This window comes from Podarcis liolepis, assembly GCF_965112155.1.
Source record: "Podarcis liolepis genome assembly, chromosome: Z".
Classification (NCBI taxonomy): domain Eukaryota; kingdom Metazoa; phylum Chordata; class Lepidosauria; order Squamata; family Lacertidae; genus Podarcis; species Podarcis liolepis.
The window spans coordinates 19,008,722-19,031,786 of record NC_139570.1 but is presented as its reverse complement, the minus strand read 5'-3'; the positions used below and the strand labels follow the sequence as shown (position 1 = coordinate 19,031,786).

Here is a 23,065-nt window from a genome sequence, read left to right as displayed (position 1 = left end):
CGTTGAACATTTACACATCAAGTTAATTCTACTCCAATCTAATCCACAATAAGGCTACAGTACTGACACGTTTTGATAGTAGAACAACTAGCAGCTCTACCCTTAACAGACGGGCCATTGTTTTCTGGCTTCTGAGAATGTCCGAAAGAGGAGCTGCCTTGCACCTCGTGTCAACGCAAGCGGTGCAGATGAGGTATTGCGCAGCAACGTAGTTTGCAGGAATGTCTTCCACTCCCCCCAGAGGTTAGTACATCCTCAGGGTTTGGGGGCTTGAAATCCGTGGGAAGAGGATACCTGCTTCTCTTTCTCTTTTTCCTGCAACTCAAACCCTGAGCAGGAGATGGATCTGCCCTTGGGAAAGCGGGCACAACATCTTCTCATCTCCTGGAGGACGGCTTCACATTTTGATTCCAGGTAGTTGTTGGCTGTGGGGGATGCAGGGGACAGGAAGCAGAGCAAATAGTGAGCAAACTGCAAAACAGGCATATGAGGGTTCCCGCACAGAAAGCCACATTTTGAGAGTGTATGGTCACCTTAGGCTACTCCCTCCACCTGCTACTGAAGACATTCCTCACATTTCACATTTATGTATAAAAGTGAGGTCTCTGCTATTCAATTTCCCACCTAAAGCACCTTCGTGTGGAATACTGAAAGGATTAGGGGAGGACTAGAACCTCTGATAGGGACGCGGGTGGCACTGTGGTCTAAACTACTGAACCTAGGGCTTGCTGATCAGAAGGTTGGTGGTTAGATTCCCCGCGACAGGGTGAGCTCACGTTGTTCGGTCCCAGCTCCTGCCCACCTAGCAGTTCAAAAGCACGTCCAAGTGCAAGTAGATAAATGGGTACCGCTCCAGCAGGAAGGTAAACGGCGTTTCTGTGCACTGCTCTGGTTCGCCAGAAGCGGCTTAGTCATGCTGGCCACGTGACCCAGAAACTGTCTGCGCACAAACACCGGCTCCCTCGGCCTACAGAGCGAGATGAGTACCGCAACCCCAGAGTCGTTCGCAACCTTTACCTTTAGTACCTCTGATGGGAGTAATTTGTCCACCTTTGGTCCCCACCCTGCACCCAGCTCTCACCTGTGGCTCCTAGAAGCTGTCAGCATGCGACAGCAGCCTCAGCCTGGGACCGGTTCTATTGGCTGGCTAAACCAGGTGAGGGTAGCTAATGGGTCTCAAGCCCTCAGTGAGTTAGGGACTTTCCCCTGCATGCAGAGACAGGCTCCAGTGGATTGAGTGGATGAGACCAATAGTGGGTCCCGTGGTCAAGAAAGTGGTTTCTGCTCATGCTGTAGAGGGAAGTGCGGGGCAGATGGGGCTCTTCAATCTGGGGAGGCAGCCCACCTAGGAGAAGGAAAACTTTGATCCTAAACCCCTGCTGCTTTGTGATATATCTTCAGGAGTCCCTAAGATGGCTGGATAGCGCCTTGTGTCCCTCATTCCAGCAACTCCTGCAGCCAGGATGGTGCCAAACATATTACTCTGCTTTCCTTTCGACCATGTAAGTGAGGCCAAGAGCAGGGTCCTGCTCTCGGGGCAGCCCAGGACCTCCATACACACTGCTCAGGATTGTACCCCAGTGCTGCTAATGCAGCGGTTTGACTTAACCCACAGAGGCGCATTCCACTGTCTCTCAAGACAGAAGGATGCCATTCTCCTCACAAGAAGCACTCTGATACAATAAGGCAGTATCAAGCCAGAAACGACATTTTGCAATGGCCCTTGGTCAATTTCCAATACAATATTTCTGGTTGATCTGTCACCTAAGTAATTGGAAAGAATCCAAACGCAACACTTTTTATGAGGACCAAGTGAAGTGTCAGCACCCAGAAAAAAACAAGCTTTTGAGAGCCCCAAAATTCTTTTTTAGGTTGGGTATTCATGTAAACCAGTAACAACCAAAAGAGCAGGGGGACAGGTTAAAACATGTTTCGTTACATGGTAAGATGGGAAACCCCTGAAGCCTGTAACATCTTTTCCAGGTTAGTCTTCCTTTTGATTACTAAGACACAACTGGTAGGACTGTATCCCAATTCAAGTGAAAGGTTAAAATTCATTATAACAGTCCTACCAATTGTCTTTTGATAAGATAAGAGCAAAGCAATAGGAGAGCTTTGCCCTCTCAATGCTCACAGAGCATCACTGTCCAATGCAAGCACAGCTGAGGACTTCAGAACCTTCTCCTACAATTGTCCACCTACAGAGCACTAAGGTTGTTACAAAAGATTCCCCATGGGAAGAGTATTGGAATAAAAAAAGACATTTTCTTTCTCCACAAGCTCAGAGTGACTGGATGGGTCCAGGTCTTTGTGAACAGAGACTAGCCTTAAACTTGAAAGTATCATTTATTTCAGAGACCGCTGGTCACTTACTTCAAAACCAGCATATTTCAGAACAAAAACATAAGAGGGATGTTCATTCTTTCTGTTTCAAAAACACTTCACCTTTAGCAGTTGGCTTGGAAGATGACTCGGAGGGACTGTACAGCACATACAAAAGATCTCAGGTTCAATCCCTGGCATCGCCAGTTAGCAAAAATGCCTCTGGAGACCCTGGAGAACTGCTGCCAGCCAGAGTTTACAGCAATAATGAATGTTCCGGGTCCCCTCCAGATGCTGCTACCTTCAGATGTAGCAATCAGAGAGAGAACATTCTCTTTGGTAGTGCCCCATGAGTACTATGTTGGGCTCGTCCCATTCACTTGAGTTTTTAACAGTCACTATAGCACATCAAAGTGCGAGTAGATATATAGGGAAGGTAAACAGCATTTCCGTGCGCTGCTCTGGTTCGCCAGAAGCAGCTTAGTCATGCTGGCCACATGACCCGGAAACTGTAAGCTGGCTCCCTCGGCCAATAAAGTGAGATGAGTGCCGCAACCCCAGAGCCGGCCGTGACTGGACCTAACGGTCAGGGGTCCCTTTACCTTTACCTAACTTCTATTGGTTTTGTTCCATTTTATTTTCTTACTGCCGATTAATTTTTGCAATTTCAAACTATAATCTTACTGAACGGCTTGAAGACCCAGAAAAGGCAGGGATGGGGAACTTGCAACCTGCTGGATGCTGTGACCCGGCAGCATTGCCCAATGGTCAGAGATTATGGGAGTTGGGAGTTCAGCAACATCTGGAAGGTCACAAGTTCCCTATCCCAGGTATAATCTAATAGTTTTTCTTTTTTTTTTTCTTTTTAAATGAAACAAACCCAAAACAACGCAACATACCTTGCAAGCATTTCTGGATTTCACAGGCATATTTCTGGCAGGGGTCTTTCTGAGCCATGTCTGTGGAACTAAAAGAAGAGGAAAATACAACTGTAGTTAAGAACTAAGGGAGTGAGCTAGCAAGGCATCTCCTGATAATCCTGCTCACTGGCAAGGCCCGCTTTCCTTCACAGCAAGGACTGATCCCTTTCAAGCACATCTAAGGCTACAGTCCCAGAGCCCTCTGAAAAAGTGTCTCTGCCCAATCAAGCAAACCAGTGTGGAATACAATGTCTCGTGCCCTCCCACGTCACCCAAAATTCTGTCAAAGATGAGACAAGAAACACCTATGATTGCTTCGTTGGTCTAGTAAGGTCCAGGTTCCTTCCTAGGTTGGACTAGACTATTTCCAAGGTCCCTCCATGAGCAGCAGTATGGCCTAGAAGGCCCCCTGAAGAACCACCGGGGGGCAGGGGGAGAGATCACCAAGTAAGCACTGACGATGCTTGTTGAGACAGGGTTCTCCCCTCTGAGTCAATGTCTTGCATAGGATGAAGGGGGTGATGTAACCTCTGGCAACGCTGAAGCAGATTAGTACAAAGGTGGGGAACCTGTGGCCCTCCACAGATGTTGCTGCGCTACAGCTTCCATCATCCCTGACCACTGGCCATGCTGGCTGGAGCTGATGGAAGCTGAAGATGCCACAGGCTCCCTCCCTCCTGGATTAGTAGAGCAACAAACCACATTTGCAACATTCTGAACTGCTGAACAGCGAGGCGGCTTTTCAGACCAATTTAACTCAGCAAGAATGCACAGGCCACCCTGCTGGGTCAGAACAATGTTCATCCCGCCCCACAGTAAGAGCCCTGCCAAAGGCCTACCAAGCCCCACAGTGACCGCGGTCAATCATATGCCTTCCGGGAAGCTCACAAGCAGGACATGAGGACAATAGCCCTCTTTTGCTTTTGGACCCCAGCAATTGGTTCAGCATCTTGTCCCCTGTAGTGGCTTCCCAGCCGCTTCCAGGAAACTAAACAGGGAGAGAACACAATGGCAATCGCCGTGCCTTGTTGCGGACCCCAGCAATGCCCAGAAATCAGTGCCCTGACTATATTTCCAGTGGAGGGCAGCGGGGGGAGGGGGGTGTTCCATCCTGCCTACCTAGAACTCCCCCTGTTATTTCAACTGGCCGCGGCACTCTTCTTCACTGCCTGTCCTAATCTCTTGGGTGGCAGCACTGCCAAGAGAGCTGCCTGCCATGCTCCACCACAGAGGCAGCGGCTTTTTAGTGCTGTGAGTTACCACATAAAAAACAAAACAGGGAGACCATCCTAGAGTCACACAGCTCCTGAAAGACAAAAACCAGCATTAAAAGAACCGCCATGAGTGCAAAAAGTAAAGAGAAAGGAGGAAGGGGGAGACTGAGAGTGGGAAAACAGCAGAGCTCACCAGATTTAATCACTTGGGAGGAGTTTCAGCAGCAGCTCTTCCACTCCCATGATCTGCAAGAGACAAAATAAAACATTCGTTGCATCCCAATAAGATGCTGGGTCATCAGTGCTGGAGTCACAGCTAAGCAGCTTGTATCTTTTTTTCCTGCCTGGAACCTTACCATCAAATGGTGTTCGATGTTCCAGATGCGAGAGTTACTGTCCCGGTACTGCTGTCCCTCCGAAAGCTGCCACATGTGGGGCAGCTGGGATGCAGGGAGATGGCTGGGGCACACCGCCTGGCCCAGGGGGACCCGGACTCTCCTGATCCGGGCTTTCACTGTATCTGCCTCCTGGGTGGAGAAGCAACCAAAAACAACAACGGGGGTTGGTGGGGGAGAGAACATGAGGTGTTGCTAAAAGGCTAAAACCAAAACACCAAAGCAAAAGGGTGCTGCGAGTATTCCTGCTTACCTCTTCTGATGCCACCAGCCATGTTTTCTGGTTCTCATCACAGTAGACGCCTATGCGCCGCACCCAGAGGCGGACTGGTGGGGCCCGGGGATCACCACCTTCCTCTCCTTCTGCCATGCCCGTTTCTCTTCCTAGGAATGCCCTCCCTTGGCTCCCATTCTACACATGGTCCCCTTTGTCTCTGAACAAAGACATGGGATGAATTGTTAGTCCTAAAAAGAACCAGCACTGGGCATGGCAGCCAGGTGGAATGCAACTTTCCTGAACTGTGAGAAGCATTTATTATTGTTATTATTCTTTTAAGAGAAGGGCAGGGAACGCTGGAAATGTACAGCTGCCACAGTAAAATAGGAAGCTGTCTTGTTGGTCTATCTGAAGTCAGACCATTGGTCTATCTGGATCAAATCCTGAATGCACCCACCTTTGCCAAAATGGAGCCCCCCCCCCAAGATGTTTTGGACTATGATGGTCATCAGACCCAGGCAACACAAAATGCCAGTGGCTCCCCATGGTTACAGGCTTTTCCGAATCCTATCTGGAAATTCCAAGGACCTGGGACCTTTTGCATGCAAACCAGGTGCTGCATGACCCTGGGGCCTCAGGAAATTCTTTAGGAAAAATACAGCCCGCTTGAAAGACTCACAGCAATCTTTCTGGATGAAATGTGCTACAGAATCATGAACTTGGAGCTGTTTAATGGGACCTGCTGTCATCCAAGTTGGCCATAGAGTACTGAGGATGCATGCTGCACAGCTTTCAGCAACTAGTGGCCTGTGGACGGAATGTGGTTTGCAGATGACTTAGCCCACTGATACAAATCCGTATCTATCCATTTGCTTTCCAGTCTTTTTTCCCATTTTGGTTCCTCTGTTTTCTTCTTTCACCCAATTCTCCATTCCAATCTGTAGCATCTTCTAGGAAAGGGGGGTGACCTCCCCCCACAAAATCCAAACTTGGTCAGTTTCCTCCACAAAACCTGGAAGTTAAGAGGAAGTACAACCGCTGCCAGTTCTCTCCTTTGCTCTTGCTCAAAATACTGCAAATACTTGAGAAGCTAGAAGTGCAAAACTATGGAAATTGTGAGGAGCAAATTGGCTGAGTCCCACCAACCCTGAGTACTAGAAGTTCCCCTTTCCCTATTTCAATTGAGTTGTCAAGCAGTGGTCACTGGCATAGGAAGATGAACATCATTTCAGCAGGGAAAGTCTATTCTACTTGGCAACTCACCACAGAACCCATGGTAAGACAAGTTAAAACCCTTGTACTGGGGCAAAGCTTTGTATAAAAAGGGTGACACTGATAGAGTGGGAGAGGAAGAAAAATTAGAATAGCACCCAGAAGATAGAATTTGGTTAGTTTCACATTTTGGTCATGATGGACACTGTGAAGGCTGGAGAATGCACAGGTGATTATCACAACTCACAATATGTATGTGTGGAATCACTCCTCAATAGTGTGGGAAGTGCGGCAAGAGAGGGTGTGAAAGGAAAGACAGCAGATTAAGAAGACAAAAGCACATAGTTTTTCTGAAGCACAGCAGGAGCACTTCCTTTCCAGCGAATTAAGCCCCTAACTACAATGATGTCTTAAGCCAGGGGTAACCAACATAGCGTTGCCCTCCAGATGCAATGATGGCCACCAACATGGGTGACTTTAAAAGAGGATTAGATAAATTCATGGAGGGATAAAGCTATCCACGGCTACTAGTCGTCATCAGCCAGATCCAGCAGGATGTTTTTATACATTGTTGGACTCCAACTTCCTGTCAGCTCCAGCCAGCATGGCCAGTGGTCAGGGATGATGGAAGCAGTAGTCCAATTAGCATCTGGGGGACCCCATGCTGGCTACGTCTGCTCTAAGCTGAAAGGAGAACAAAGGTTCACATGCTAACATTCTGGGAGTATAAACGGAGGTTGTGGCGATGTGGTTAACTACTTTGGCACCAGCCCTTGAGAAATTTGTATCCACAGCCACATCATTGCAAAAGATGCATGAAGAGGATCGAGGCAGGAGGCTTCCCCCCACCCCCAAAATGACACAGCCAGTATAATTCCTCCAGCACTCCACAGGTATCCTTGGAATCAAACTGCTAAGCATACTATGTACTGTAGGGGGCTCAAAGCACACACAGACTAAGAGTCAGCGCACACCCTTGTTGCACGCAAACTGTATTGGCAGTAGCCCGCCCCTCCAAAAAGTTGACATGGGATCAAGATACTATCAGAGCCAGCTGGGACCCACTTACTCAAAAGCCCACAGTTTTCTTTAGTGATATAAGTGCCCAGGCTTTCGTTTCTGCAGCAAACTTTCCTAGCAGAACAAAGTACTCTTATTTCGTCATGGGACTATGTTCCACTTTGACTCAGAGAGGAGACCATGGCCAAGACTGGTGGGTTTTCCCCTCCCCCTACACCTGGGGGGGTCTTCCAAATAAGTTTTCTTTCCATGTAGATAGAATCCCAGGGCTCAGCGTGCCTTGTTGCAGCATTCCCCCGCAAGTTCTATTAATATCATCAGCCCCTAAAAGTGAACAATTTTCATATGAAGAGAATGCGGCTTAAAAGTCTGTTTGTTCACAGCAAAGGTGTTGTGAGAGGGTGACCAATGTTGTAACTGTGCCACCAGAGTACGCAAGCCCTATTGTGATCCTCACAGTGCTCTTTCACTCCTACAAGCAATCATAATATCTGTTACAAAGACAGGCAGCCACCCCCAGAACTGGAAACAGCCACTAATTTCCCCAGCATTTTAATCCTGCTTGTCAGAGGAAACAAAATAAAAGTAAATAAAAGTAAATAAAAGATCAGCAGGAGACATTACTGACTAGAAGATAAAACAACAGCAACCTCTCTGGGTCAGGAAGTGACTACCTGATCTGTGGTGCCTTGTCTTTTAAGCCTCTGTTCCAAAGCTGAGCTTTTCACAACTGAATTTCTCCTTCATCACCCTCCAGCCAACTGCTTATCAGGTTACCAGAATGCAAAGAGGTGTGGCCTTGTACAGCTACTGCAAAATAGACACCGATGAAACTGCCTTTTACAAGACAAACAGGAATGCAATTGGTGATGGCAGAAAGGTGGTAATAAACCTGAACTACACAGAAAATCAGCAACCAAAGGAGATTGTAGTTTCCACAAAGCAGTTGATTACTGCAAATCATATCAAAACAACTGCTTAATGAAAGGTACAACATGAAGAACGAAAGCCTTGCCTTTCACTACTCCTTCCTACAAGTTGCTAAAATCATGGTCAACTTAAATGTGCAAAATTAAGAAACTTCTTCCCCTCCCTGCTCCTGATTTTGAGGAGTATCAATGTAACAGAGACAGTAGGCAGTTTCTGGCCCAAAGAAACTCCACCTAGAAAAGCCTCTTTCTAAGCAGTATAAGACCAGGAAGAAGGACTTGCGTATCTTTGTTGAAGTTAAGCTTCCTGGACGCAGGCCAGATGCGTAAGTAACAACAGAAATCAATGACATATTCCCAATGCAATGTCAAGAGTGAGGTCTTCTGGGGAAAGGGCCCCTTTGGAATATCCCACTTGGATTTCCACCGGCAGAGCTCTTACACCTTAGCAGACAGAAATCCAACAGGCAAATCTTCACTTGTCACTGCAGCACTATCCTAGAAGCTACACCTCTTGAGATTTCGCTTGCCACACACACACACCAAAAAAAACCCCACAACCACAGGAAAGTAGCCTAGTTGATCTAGCAGGAGTAGCAGCTGAAAAGAGAACATATTCATCTACACCCTCTAGGTTGCCAGTCAGCTCCTTCCTACGTTCATCACCTTCTTCTCCCCCCTCCCCCATTGAAAGAAGCTCTGAGCATCATCAGTACGAGACAGGCAGAAGCTCTACAGGTCCAGCTTTACCTAGTGCAGCGGAGGAGCTACGCCTGTTGAATTTCTGCCAGCAAAGGGAGCTTGGCCACTTCCCTAATCCCAGCTCACCCAAAGTTTCTCCCCCTCCTCCTTTCCACCCACCCCCCACTATCCCGGGGGAGTCTCCATGGCAACAGTTCCCTCACTCTAGCGGCGAGGAAACTGCCCCGATTTGCACGCAGAAAGATCTAGCACCCCACACCGCCTCCCTGGCGAGGCATGCCTCGTCCCGCTCGAGGAGTAGCCGGGCGCTACCTGGCCGCCAAAGTGGAGCTTCTCCGCCCTGCACTCGGCGGGTCTCCCTCTCCCTCCCGCTTCAGCCCCTCAGCCCCGCAGGCGCGCAGCTCTGCCCGATGCCGACGCCCCCCTTCGGGCGGAACCGACCTGGGCCAGCGACGCCAGCGGAACCAAAGAACGCTCCTTGCGCGGGGCTAGCCGGACACTTCTGCGGACGGACAGGAAGTCGGCGTTGTCCAGGAAACACCATCTCCCTCTCAGAAGAGGCCTAGGCGGAAGGGATGCTCAGGACCGCAGGACCGCTTTCGCCCTAGACTCGTAAGGTTGGAAGGGACCCTGAGGGCCATCTAGTCCGACCCCACTGCAACGCCTAACGTTGGGCTTGGACCCACAGCCGTGAGAAACAAAAATAATCTCATGTGCTGCTACCGGCTGAGTGATCCCCGGCCTCCCCTTTAAGAGGGGAGACAAGGAGCGGCGAAGAAGAGCGAAGCAGCCGGCGATGGCGTTGCAGGCGGCGCACCTGGAGGCCGACGCCTTCCTCGTCTGCATGGTCCACGCGCTGAGCACTGAGCAAGAGGAGGTCATGGGCCTCTGCATTGGCGAGGTGAGGAGCGGGGTCTGCTGCTGCCGGGGAATACTGCGGGGGAAGGACCGGGTGAGCCGGGGGTGGCTTGGAAGTCCCGCTGGGTGCAGGGCGCTTACCTTCTGGGCGGATCCGTTACAGGCCGCAGCCGTAACCCTCACCTGTCAGTGGGCCGACTCCCCCACTGACTTCCACAGTGTAGATTGATCACAATATTTATCTCTATCACTCCATCTCAGGGCAGCTCGCAGAAAAAAATAAGAAGAGCTGAAAACATAGAGGAGTCTTTAAAAATAATAATAATGAAGCAATAGAATTAAGATCAATTTATCTACATTAAAACATACACGTGCTATGAAACACCCCTTCCACATTTGTAAAATCACAACCCTGTACTGTGGCAGCTCCTGCACTTTGGAACTCCTTGCTTATTGAGATTAAGCAGGCACCATTGCTGTACTCTTTTCCGCACCTCATAAAGCATTGTTACTTAGACACACCTACCCAGATTCTTAGAAAGCTGAGGTAATTTTAATCTGTGTTAGTATTGTAATTATGTATGTTTTAAAGTATGGTTGTGGGACACCCCCCCCCCCGATTTTATTGTTTTTTTCTTTTTGTAAGCCACTTTGAGGTGTTTTTTCTTTTTCATAATCAAGCAGTGTATGTTTGGTTTTTTTTGAAATAAATAATTACAATAAAAGCAGCAGAGCAACGGACCTTTCCTAAAAAGCAGCCTGTTCCCAAAAGACTGTTGGAGCAAGAAAGTCTGACATGTGAAGAGAGAAACAATGGGTTGTAACCATATTTATGAGGAAAGCATGCCTTTTTTGTTTTCAGATTATATTTCTGTATGTTATAGTGGACATAATTTTAAAAAGCACACATCCTCTGTGTGGGAAAAGGATGAATTGCCTTTTAAGATGGATCATGCCACCTGCCAGTTTTAATAGAATTTGTGTTAAGAAATAATTTTATAAATATGTTACCTCATGAATCAGGATTAAATATGTCCCAGAGTTCTAAAGAATAAAAGCATCTTTATTTTAAGATGACATGTGCATGTTCTGAAGCAAGTTTCATGTTAGAAAAGGTGCACTCTTTCCCCATTTCTCTCACCCGCAGGAAAGGGATTTCTCTCTCGAACTGAGGCTTGCTCTCTGCAGGTTTTTCAAGTACTGTACATTTCTAAAAGCGGTGCTTTTAAAAGGCCTCCTGATTACTTTGTATAACTTTTAGTCATTCAGAATATTTTAACCCAGGGTGGGGAACCTGGGGCCTAACAAGCATTGTTCTCCCAATTCCCATCATCTCACCCAACATGGCCAATCATCAGGAATGATGTAAGCTATTGAGTCTGACCAACTAAATAATGCAGCACTAGGACGAAATGACAGTATGACTTTATAAATATTTTCATCGCTTGACCCACTTACTATTTGTTTGTACCGATAATTAGGTAGTACTGGGCAACACTGAACATTTTCCTCAAGTACCTCTGCAAAGAGTTGCATCCTTAAAGTCTTTTCTTTCTTCTGCTCCATTGTTGGGGGAAGGGGCTCCAGGATTGACCGCTGGCTGCATTGGTTGTTATGGTTGCTCTCCTAGATTGCAATTGCATGTTTCATGCAGCAGGTTTCAACAGGGACCTGCAGCAGTGTTGCTCTTTTATGCCAGGGCTCTCAGAGAGCATGTGAATTGATAAAAAGTAGCATCTCTGCATGTGTGCTCTGAGTAACTGCAGCCTGGCATCTGGAGTCAGATGCAACACTCCTAGATGGAAACACATAGTGTCTAGTCATACAGTGGCCAAAGTATCTCTCTGTTAAACTTTAAACTACATGAGTCTGGGCTCCTGTCTTCAACATATTTTCTTCATTAAAGCTTTTGTCTGCTTAATATAATAAAAACCTCTAAGAAGCTTTCATAAAAACAATAGAAATACAGCAACATTAAATAAAATTTCCTAAAAACTAGATAAAAATGTAACAGTGTTAACAAATAAAGCTGAGTAGTGAACAAAACAAAGAATTTGGAAAGCTTGAGCAAACATAGGTGTTCAGAAGTGTTTAAAGCTCATTATTGTCTCTCAAAATTACTCAAGGGAGGGCATTCCAGTGGTGGTTGCAATTACCAACAAAACCTGCTTCTGTGTTGTCACCAACACAGATTTTAAAAATCTTCTGATCATGGAGCAAGGTCTCCTTGGAAGAGCTTAGGTTGGCTTGATCTGTACCAGGGAAGGAAATCACTTTCTTGGATGGCTTTGGACAGTCAGGTTCTTTGCAAAGGGTATTTGGAGGGATGTAAAGGCAGCTCTGCTCAGTTTGAAAGCAAGTTTTCAGAAATAAATCTCTGCTTAAATGATCTTGCATGTGTGCGAGATGTAAGAATGAAGAAGGGTTTTTCAGTGAGAGTAAGCATATTCTGGAATCACAATCTTATTGTGTTGCTGCTGCCATTGCATGCACATTTACCTGGAGTGAGCTCCATTTAATACAGTGGGATGCATGCCCAAGTAAGCATGTGAAATGTTGTGCTTCATATGTTTTTCTTCATTTATCCCACAGGTTGGTGCTAGCCGAATAGTTCATATTCACTCCGTGATCATTCTGCACCGGTCAGATAAGAGAAAAGATCGTGTGGAGATTTCCCCAGAGCAGCTCTCAGCTGCTTCAACAGAAGCAGAGATATCCTTTGACAGAAATTATGGGGCAATAACACTTGAGTATTTTCAAGGCAGGTAGTCCTCAAAGGGCATGAGATTTTCGGAAAGTGGCTTAAATCACTTTGCAAGTGATGGCCTAGAAGGGAAATGTCCTGCCCATAGTTCTCTGCTTCTTTCCTTTGCTGTTCTGAAAGAGCATTTCATAATAATAGTGTGTGCGCATGTTTGAGATTGGCAAATGTAAGAACATGTGTATTTTTAAATGCATGACTAGGTTTGCAGTAGGGAGCTATTTTTAGTTTTTGGAGAAACCTTAACTAACACACAGATTGGCTAAGTTAACAGGACAGCCTACAAGAGTTGTTGGCTGGTATCATTCTCATCCCCACATAACAGTTTGGCCATCACACGTAGGTAAGAGTTTTCTTCTGGGTAAGACATGTGTCCATCATCCAATATATGCTGACTTGGGGTGGGCCACTTTTTAAGGGGGTGAGATACCTGAAAGATTTTGTACGTATGTATATGAGAGAGAGAGAATTTAATGTAAGGATAAGATCTTGTGACAGGGGGAGCCTTCATTTTCCTACCAGGCAGGACCTGTATGAGCTGAATGCTCCTGGCAAAGAATCTTTGCTGATTACAATAGACTTTTGGGGATGAGTGCACTTCTTTTGCTCCATTATAGAAACATAGGAAGCCAGCTCAGGCCAAGTCAGAACACCGATCACTTAGCTCAATATTTGTCCACACTGACTGGCAGTGACTCCCCAGACCCCATATTGATGCTGGAGATTGAACCTGAGACCTTCTGTCCACCACGGCCCTTTTCTTACCTGACTTGGGAAGAAGGAAATGCAGGAAAAACTGGTGTGTGTGTCCCCACCAAAAAAAAAATCTCGCCATCTAAGGCATCAGGCTCATATTTATATGGTTTCCCTACAAAGTTTTACTTGAAACACAAGATGTTATGAATATGCATTGGCCACTTGAAGCGTGATCGGCACATGTGTACAGTTTCATTGGTTAATAAAACCATGCTCCTATCTGCATACACAGTACTATGGCAACAGGTAGGTTTTAGCAAAGTTGCATTTTTAGCTTGGCCTACAAACCATAATAGCTAGGTGTGACCTTCTATTCCTGATTTACTACTGTCCACCTTGGAGACTCTTATGTTTGAGTTACTGTTTCATTTCCCCTTTGAAGTTCCCTGCTCTTACTCCTCAAGGCCACCTAATGCTTGCTGTTGTGTGCCAAGTGATAACGAAGCGAGAGGCCCTAAGAGGATTGGTAGACTGAGACAAGAGAAGAAATGGTTTTTATTCACAGAAGAGGGTCAGAGAGAAAAGGGGGAAAGTGCAGTTTAAGCAAAAGGGGAGAAAGCCATCCCTCCCCCCAAAAAAAACAGGGAGAGGAGGAGCCCCAAGATCGAAATATATAGAGCCAAAAGATGCAGCAGGAGATGATTAAATAAGGGACTCCCAGGGCTGTCTTAGATTTGACTGTAATCTTGCTTTTAGAGGCTTACATCAGGGGTGGGCAAGGTTTACCTTGCTTGGGCCAGTTCACTCCAGCAGAGATCCCTCCGAGGGCTGGATTGCGCATGTGCGTGAGTGCGCCCGCCTGCGATTTCTGGCATCTGTGTCTGCGCAGATGCAATTTCTGGTGTCTGTGCAGACGCAATTTCCAGCACCACGGAAGCGAGTCCCCGCGCTGCGCTGTGCCAGTTTAGCACAGCGCGCGGGGACTCGCCGAGTGGGCAGCTTGGTTTGGGGGTGGCTCGTGGGCCAGTTAAACGCCCCCCGTGGGGTGCTTGTGGCCCATGGGTCTTAGGTTGCCTACCCCTGGCTTACATTATTGTATGGTAACTTTCGTTTTCAAATGTCATACAAATCTCTTCTCCAATGCTCTCTGCTGCGCCTGGAAAAAAAGGACATCTGTCATCTTTCCTTGTCTGGCTTGATCTTTCACACTGATGATCCAGTGGCTTCTGTTAAGCCAGGAAATGTAGAATTTGTAATTTGTTTTGCCAATTATATGCCTGCAGACCTCTGCACACAAGCGATGTATCAGATGATGGACCAAGACTTTGTGGGGCTTATCTTCTCCTGTTTCAATGATGACAAAAACACAAAGGTAAATAAATGACACCCATTCCTGTATTGTAGCCATTATTGCTCTCTGTTCCTTTCTGAAAAGAATGCACTATTCTTTCTGGAGCCTGGATTAGATCCCTGGTCTTCACAAGTGGGTTGTGGCCTAATCCAAGGTAGGTCACAACAGGAGCATTACCACCATGCAAATATATGATTAAAGTTTAAGAAATAGGTCCCCAAATTTCATGCTTGGGTTAAAAGTGGGTCTTGGGTCTGAAAAGGTTGAAGATCCCTGGACTGGAGATACTTGAAGCAGTGAACTCATACATGATACCTATTGCTGCTGTGGTTTCAATTTCAGCATTGTTTGTGAGCTGAGTGGTTGTAGTCCTGAGACACACAAATTAAATTAGAGTTGAGGTGTAGACTAGGTCTCTGCACTGTCTTAGAGTGCACACTCTCAAATCCAGGCTCCCTGGCTTTCCCCATATTTGGGTCTGCAGATGTTGCTGAACCACATTAAAAATGGACAGGCATAAAATGTGGGAAGATACTAAGAGGGTGCATTGGGGAAAGGCAGGCTGTCTTCTTTGGAATACCTAAGCATGGACTGAAGTTCCGTTTCTGAGGCACTTAATCTGGATTAGGTGGATCGCTAGTGCTGTGGTTTAGAGAACAATAATTGTTGGCGGAATTTAGCAGTGGGTGTTACAATAGGGGAACACAAATGCAAAGACGACATGCACAAAGTTGTCCAAGAATAACCTGAGAAGGAAATAAAAGAACACATCCCCCCCAATACTGGTATTGACATCAATAGTCACTTATCTCCCATAGTAAACAGCAACTTCAAGGAAGGGGGCATGGTTTTTGTTGCAACTGCATGTGTGGGTCGTGGAGGGTTTAACCACCCTGCTCAAAAGCAACAGTAATTCTAATTCTGCACCCACAACTACTATTAAACAAAAACAAAACCCAGGTATATTCATTGGGACAATGAACTTCACATTTGGCAGTATATCACCTAAACAGGCTCCTTCTGCAGCAATCAGTCTTCAAGGTGCCATTGGAATGTTTATCATTTAATGGAATGTGAGCTTTAATCTCTGGCTGGAGTGCAGTGGGTGAAATGAAACTTAGTGTGAAATGGGATGTATGCCTGTACAACTATGTCCACTCAAGCAACAAGACTTCCCTTCCCCACACCTGACTCATTGTGCTAAACCAGTTATGGGGTTTCTCCCAATCATCCAGAAAAGATTTAAGGAGCACAGGGGCATGGTGGGGGAGAGGGGGGAGTTCCGCTGCATGGAATATCTTAGTTGAATCCCATCCAGTGTGTTTATTTCCTTCTTCCCTCCCAGCTTCCCAAGTAGTAGAACACCTGAATAGAGTGTCACTACATAGAGATGTGTGGCTCTTTCAGGGTTTGGATAATCAAACATCCTGTTGTATAATAATCTTTTTCTTTCTTTCTTTCTTTCTTTCTTTCTTTCTTTCCTCACATAAATCTGCTGATTATTCCAGACTGGCCGGATTCTGTTCACCTGTTTCCAGTCCATTCAAGCCCAAAAGAGCTCCGAGTAAGTACTCTGTTAAGTAGGAGGATTTGGCAACCTCAATGCCTCAGCCTTTCTCACTTTTCTTTGAACTTCAGCTTCAGTGGTTACTTTTTATGTATAGCAGTGCTGCTATGTTTTAATTCTCAATTCTTCATCTCTAGGCAATTCTGGGTTCAAAATTCCCATTGTTCTGGGTGCATTTTGCAACGGGATTTCATTAGCATGAGCAGTTTCTGAGCTCTGGGCATAGTACTGTGTCTAATATTTCAGATTAAAACTGCGGAGTGGAAGGAGAGGAGCTTTTTCTGCTTCCCACTTCCAGCTACTCTCTGAAAACTGGAGAAGAGACCCGCTTAAGAATAGTAGGGGGGTGGGCAGGAGAAGGATTAGACCATGTGAAAAATGAGCATAATATTTTAGCTACAGTTTGTTCACTTTCATCTTTGTATTCTTGTTATAAAAAAGTGTGCCTAGACATTCCGTTGTTGTGCCCAGCTGCTTGTATCTTTATAGTTCCTGTTTTTCACCTGGCATCTATGGACGATATAGTGTGCACACTTCTCTAGAGTAAGCCCCACTTAACACAGTGTGTATGTGCTGTGTATGTTGTGCTCTTCTAGTGTTTACTTCTCTTACTGGGCTGAATGTTGTATAAGTTCTTATTCTTTTTCTGTTGCATTTTAATACTGTTTTATGGTTTTAAACTTGTATTGATTTTATGTTGTGAATATGTGTGGTGGAAGCTACCTTGGGAGGGTTTGGTCCTAAAAGACAGCCAACAAATACTTCAAATTAATAAATAAAAATGACTTCCAACTAAGCACGCGTAGAATTATGCTGTCAAGTCTCCAAAAATGGAACAGTAACACAAATATTCTTCCCCTTGTAGGTATGAAAGGATTGAAATTCCTGTGCATATAATTCCTCACACCACCATGGGGAAAGCGTGTCTTGAGTCAATGATGGAACTCCCCAGGATCTTGTGTCAAGAGGAGCAAGATGCTTACAGGAAAATCCACAGGTAAAATGAGAGCCAGGCTCCCTTCTTTGCTTTAGTTGGATACCCTTATCACTTGCTCTCCTTTGCCATCAAGCACAGTGGTACCTCTGGTTACGAACTTAATTCGTTCCAGAGGTCCGTTCTTAAGCTGAAACCATTCTTATCCTGAGGCGTGCTGTCGCTAATGGGGCCTCCCACTGTGCGTGCGCCTCCGGTGTGCAATTTCCATTCACATCCTGGGGCAAAGTTCGCAACCAGGAGCAGTTACTTCCAGGTTAGCGGAACCTAACCAGAAGCGTTTGTAAACAGAGGTACCACTGTATGGCAGAGGTAAACAGCCTACAGCCTAAGGGTTCTATGCAGCTCTTGGCCTAATTTCGTTGAGGGGGGACCCAAAGGCGTCCAAAAGCTGACACATATGGTGGGAGAAAGGGGGCAAGACCTCTCTGCGGCTTTCGATACCATCAAGCATGGTATACTTCTGGAGTGACTCTCCATACTAGGGGTGGGTGACACCGCTTTATGGTGGTTCCAGTCCTACTTGGATGGTCATTCCCAGATGGTGTTGCTTGGGGAATGCTTTTCAGCCCCATCGAACCTTCAGTGTGGGAGATTGTCTGCTCTTGATGGGGTTACACTTCCTCTCAAGGAGCAGGTTCGTAGCTTGGGTGTACTCCTAGATCTTTTGCTGTTGCTTGTGGCTCAGGTGGCCTCAGTGACCAAGAGTGCCTTCCATCAGCTTCAGCTTCAGGTGGTGGAACAGCTACGTCCCTATCTGGACAGGGATAGCCTAACTACTGTTGTCTATGCTCTGGTATCCTCAAGGTTAGATTACTGCAATGTGTTATATGTAGGGCTGCCTCTGAAGATGGTTCTAAAACTTCAGTTAGTGCAGAATTCAGCAGCCAGGTTGTTCACCGGAGCAAGATGGTTTGAGCACATTACACCGATCCTGGTCCGACTGCACTTGCTACCAATTAGCTTCTGGGTCCAATTCAAAGTGCTGGTTTTGACCTATAAAGCCTTAAATGGCTCAGCACCACAATACCTTAAGGACTGCCTCTACCTTAGGCATCCCCAAACTTGGCCCTTCAGCTGTTTTGGGACTACAACTCTCGTCATCCCTAGCTAACAGGGCCAGTGGTCAAGGATGATGGGAATTGTAGTCCTGGAGGGCTGAGTTTAGGGATGCCTGCTCTACCTGGACCCTGAGATGCTCTTCTGAGGCCCTTCTTTGTGTGCCTCCTCCTTGAGAAGTCCGGAGGGTGGCAACACAAGAACAGGCCTTCTCTGTGGTGGCTCCCTGTCTGTGGAATGCTCTCCCTAGGGAAGTTCACCTGGCACCTTCATTATACATCTTTAGGCACCAGGCAAAAATGTTCCTTTTTAGCCAGGCTTTTGGTTGATTTGATTGACATTCTATTCCTTTTTAAAATGTGGGGTTTTTTGGAAGGGGGGGTTATTGGGTTGCTGTTCTTATTTTGATTATATATTTTGTGGTTTTATATTTTGATTTTGTTCTGTGAACTGCTCTGGGACCTCTGGGTATAGGGTGGTATATAAATTCAATTAATCATCATCATTATCATCATTTGCAGGAGTAATTTGGCCCTTGCCTGGCAGTCTGCTGGGCTAGAAGAAAGAGGGTTTGAATTAAGTAAATAATGAAAATGTTGGTTTTGCAGAAGCATCTGCTTGACTACTGTGGGAATCAAGCCACTGGGACAAGAGGGTCTGATCCAGCAGGGGGCATTTCAAAATCCCATGTGGACCATGTGGTGACCCTTGCCAGTAGCCAAGTAACCTACTGTGGTCCAGGAAGTGGACGTTGACATGAAGTGACCGGGAGGGAAGAACTACCTGGATTGTAGTCTTTATTTTTTTTGGAGGATGTTGTTTTGTGAAGCCTGATAGAAAACATACTGTGACTTTTGTGTTTTGTGGGAGTGCTGACTTGACACCAGTGTGCTCTCTTCCTCCATTTAGCCTTACCCATCTGGATCCCATAACCAAGATCCATAATGGTGCAGGTAAGGATTTCCAGATCAAAAGTACCGATGTCACACATTTTGGTACTTGAAACATTTGCAGTCATCAAACTTTGGACCTGGATTGTCAGAGCCTTGGCATTAAACGATAGTTGCTCCACACCAACAGTTTGAAAAGTGTAGGGAAGCCTCTTCTGTTTAGATGTGAGCAGTTTGCTGAGGGAGTGCATTATCCTTATTATCCCAGTATCATTAACACCCTTCCATGCCTCGGATTTGGTCTGTATTGTTGATACGCCAAGATTTGGTGTAACTACTTACTCAAGATAGCAGGTATGATATCTTGTTTGCCATAGAGGACAGGGAGGCAAGCCTTTTGTTTTGCCAGCATGCTAGCCTGAGTACCTTAATGCAAACTTGTCAGTGGTCTTGCTTCTTTCTTTTGATGGGTTTATCATTGCTCTGTGAGCTATTGGTGCCTGTCTTGCCTTCACAGTTAGGTATCTTTAAGCTGTTAAATTTTGAAGGGCTTATATAATTTCTAATACCGCATAGGATCAGGCTCTTAAGTCAGCCTTGGAGTGAATTAAGTGCCAAGGAAATAATAATTTTTATTATTCAACTATTTTACTTTTAAAAGACAACTGAAGGCTGCCCTGTTTAGGGAAGTTTTAAATGTTTGATGCTGTATTGTTTTTAATATTTGGTTGGAAGCTGCCCCGAGTGGCTGGGGAAACCCAGCCAGATGGGCGGGGTATAAATAATATATTATTATTATTATTATTATTATCATCATCATCATCATCATCATTACTGGTACACTGACACTCTGCAGAGGGAGATGGTTGTATCTCACTATTTACTGCATTACTTCTTTCCTCGCCAGTGTTCACTAAGAAGCTCTGCAGCCAGATGTCTGTCATCAGTGGTCCTCTTATGCAGTGGTTGGAGGATCGCTTGAAGAAAAACAAGGAGAGGGTGCAGGAACTGCAGCAGGAGAAAGAGAAACTTCTGGAGGAACTCGCTGCCTTGGAGGGAGAAGAACAGAACCTCATGGCCTAAGAAACAGCCAAATGTTCCCAAGTTTGGCTTCATCCTACCTTTCTTCTTCTCCAGTCCTCCCATCTTGTTGGGTACATTCTGTGCGTGATGCAGCACAGAAGCTTCAGTCAAGCGGTTAAGCTCACCACATAAAACATTTGTTCAGCAGAAACATTTGTTGTTTACTGTGGACACACAAACATGCACTCCATATACATATGCTCTGCATTCAGACATCTGAGGTTTTTAACGTTTGTGGTTGGAAGCCACCCAGAGCGGCATATAAATAATAAAATTATTGTTATTTCCCCACAGTGAACACAGGCAAATAATAGTTTATACCAGTAACGATTCAAAATTCTGTTTCAGTTTCCATTATTTTTGTCATTGGTTACATATATCATAATTAAATAGAGAAGTAACAAGGAGTGAAGGAGGAGGGATAACCTATGTGCACCAGACTGTATTGTATACTGTATGTACTGTCCTACTATATGCTTCATTGTTTGTGAAATTAATAAAGTTGTAGTAAACCACATAAAAGTTAGCTAAAGAATCATAGTTCTGTTCTTCATGCTGAGTTCCATTTCTTCATTAACTGTTGGGGAAACTTCTTGAGCCTGTTTGGGTGAGTTTTAAAATATATTCTCTCAACAGTTTCAGTTCTTTACCCTAGATTCAGACAGTGTTTTTTTTTAATTAGGGCAACGTAACTTGCTGTGTTAAATGGAGCTTCTGGTCTCTCTGAGCTGTTTTTCCCCCCTTCACTGTATTGAGCCCTGGTGACCATTTTGGAAATGGGCTTATGATTCTCTGATGATCTGAGACAGAGGTAAAAACCAGTTGTCTAGAGGGCATGATTTTCTGGTCCTGCAGCTCATAGCCTGCTTGGGTCTATTAGAAGTTTGAGCAAGACTTCATTTTGCCACAAGCAAGGCAAACCTATTTTTGCTTATGGGGAAAGAAAGAGGAGCAGATCGAAACACCGTCTCTCCTTGGTGATGTCACTGCCCTTGCAAGCTTTTTCTTTATTATTAAATCTTCTACCTCCAGTACTGGATCTTCCTCAAACAATTATTTCAGCATAGCCAGTTTTGTTGCGTAACAATAATTCTTTATGTTAGGTACTGCCATACCTCCACTGTTTTTTGTTTGTTTGTTTGTTTTTGGAGTTTGGCAGCTCCCTTAGGTGGGGTTTGGTTCCATTTGAGATGCTTCATCAATTGCTCCCATTTTGACAGTATTTCAGATGGGGCAACTAATGAAATGTTTAGGCATATAAATGAATTCTGGGTACTCATCTTTACAGTAGATATTCTCCCATACCATGAGATAGAAAAGGCATTCCAATATTATTTAAAGAATTAGAATATTTCAGTATGGGTTCAGAACTCATCAGTTGGACTTGACTTTTGGAGCTCCAGTAATGGGAAATGGAAGTATGTCAGAAACATGCAATCTCTCTAGAGGAGCTAGTCAGGGATGTCCTTTATCCCCCGTGCTCTTTGCCATTGTGATTGAAGCTTCGGCTATAACAGTAAGAGAAAATGTACACATCAGTGGGATCTAACATGGCTCTTTAGTTACTAAGATAATTCTTTATGCTGATGAAGTGGTTCTCACAGTCTCACCCAAAGAAGATTTATCAAAAAGTCATAAGGTTATTATCTATAATAGTGAGACATCAGATTTTTTTCCTATGTTTTTTGCTGTTCTTATTTTATCTGTAAGCTGCCTTAAATTCCTGTTGTTGGGGAATGTGGGGTATAAATAAATAAATAAGTAAATAATACGATAGTGCACAGTGTTATAATGTTTCTGGCCATCTCTTCACAGTGACGTTTTGTTCATAACCATTTCAAAAATCTGCTGGATAAGATATTCTTGGAAGGCTTTTCCTTCTGTTCTGTCACCACATGGCCCTTGGGGCACAGCTGAGCTAATGTTGATTTTTTTAAAAGGGAAGAGCTTTCAAACATTTGAACTTGGAGAGAAAATGAGGGGAATCTGCAATTGTGTTTGTCTCCGTTGTTTCAAATCAAATACCTTTATTGGCATCACAATATAAAACATTTCAAATCACACAGATAATTAAAAGGACAAGGGTTATAGGGTCACACTGTGGTCATGTGCACTTAGATATTCTGCCACTCCCTGTCTATTTCCCGACGGGATGGTTCGTTAGGAACCATTTCGGGTAAAATTGTGGCTAAAAAGGAAGCTACTAGAGCAGTGGTATCTTTGTCCCGATCTGCCAGGAGAAACCTCATTTGATTTCCAGTTGTGGGCTGGAGGTCCAACATTTTACTCAGCATCAGTTAGCAAGGTCTGCTATGTAAAGGGCAATCTAAGAGAATGTGGTCCATTGAGTCTGGTACTTCTTGGTTGCAGGGACACAAACGGGCTTGATATGGAGTGTGTGAGAATCTACCTTTAGTCACTGTAGAAGGGAAAGCATTTAATCTCACAAGCATAAAGGCTCTTCGATGGGAAGGGAGTAGTAAATCCTTTAAGTATCTGGCACAGGTTCCATAGGGTGTTGTAATACCTAAGGCCTCCAGAGAACAAGATCTCAGAGTGTGAGGTAACAAGCGCTGTCTCTGTTACCTCAGAGTGTGAGGTAACAAGCAGCACAGAAGCTGCTTGATTAATTGGAATGTGATTTTCGTCACATGCTTCAAGGCTCTCGAGAACAATGCCCAAACTAAGGATTTTGTCTTGATTTGCTCTGTACCATGAGATTAGATGCGGTCTTCAAGCATAGAGGTTAAGAAGGAGTTAGATGTTGTTCTAAAGTGGACTTTCAGCCAAGCCTTGATTGTAGAGAGCCATGCTTTGGTTTCCATCAGATTTTGGCCGGTTTCAGCACATAAGGTTAAATAACTTAAACATTTAG

The 23,065-nt window shown here is 45.2% G+C and overlaps 2 protein-coding genes across 11 annotated transcripts; one reads left to right on the top strand and one right to left on the bottom strand.

Moving 5' to 3' along the window:
- Window positions 1-371: 371 nt before the first annotated feature.
- On the bottom strand, window positions 372-9,458 carry MTCP1 (mature T cell proliferation 1). 10 transcript variants are annotated; one of them, XM_083484857.1, is made up of 7 exons: window positions 9,244-9,395; window positions 7,972-8,110; window positions 5,105-5,285; window positions 4,813-4,983; window positions 4,650-4,702; window positions 3,222-3,289; window positions 372-425 (listed from the first exon to the last, which is right to left on the bottom strand). In XM_083484857.1, the coding sequence occupies exons 3-5, from the start codon at window positions 5,219-5,221 to the stop codon at window positions 4,655-4,657; spliced, it is 336 nt and encodes a 111-aa protein (XP_083340983.1). In that variant the 5' UTR covers window positions 5,222-5,285; window positions 7,972-8,110; window positions 9,244-9,395; the 3' UTR covers window positions 372-425; window positions 3,222-3,289; window positions 4,650-4,654. The 10 variants fall into 10 exon arrangements, with proteins under 10 accessions (XP_083340983.1, XP_083340984.1, XP_083340980.1 ...); XM_083484858.1 differs by lacking the exon at window positions 372-425 and adding an exon at window positions 4,362-4,548 and having other exon boundaries at window positions 7,972-8,107; window positions 9,373-9,458; XM_083484854.1 differs by lacking the exon at window positions 372-425 and adding an exon at window positions 4,362-4,548 and having other exon boundaries at window positions 9,373-9,450.
- On the top strand, window positions 9,444-20,712 carry BRCC3 (BRCA1/BRCA2-containing complex subunit 3). The gene is made up of 8 exons (XM_083484821.1): window positions 9,444-9,832; window positions 12,382-12,502; window positions 12,807-12,893; window positions 14,530-14,618; window positions 16,106-16,161; window positions 17,030-17,161; window positions 19,127-19,170; window positions 20,015-20,712. The coding sequence occupies exons 1-8, from the start codon at window positions 9,728-9,730 to the stop codon at window positions 20,188-20,190; spliced, it is 810 nt and encodes a 269-aa protein (XP_083340947.1). The 5' UTR covers window positions 9,444-9,727; the 3' UTR covers window positions 20,191-20,712.
- Window positions 20,713-23,065: the final 2,353 nt, after the last annotated feature.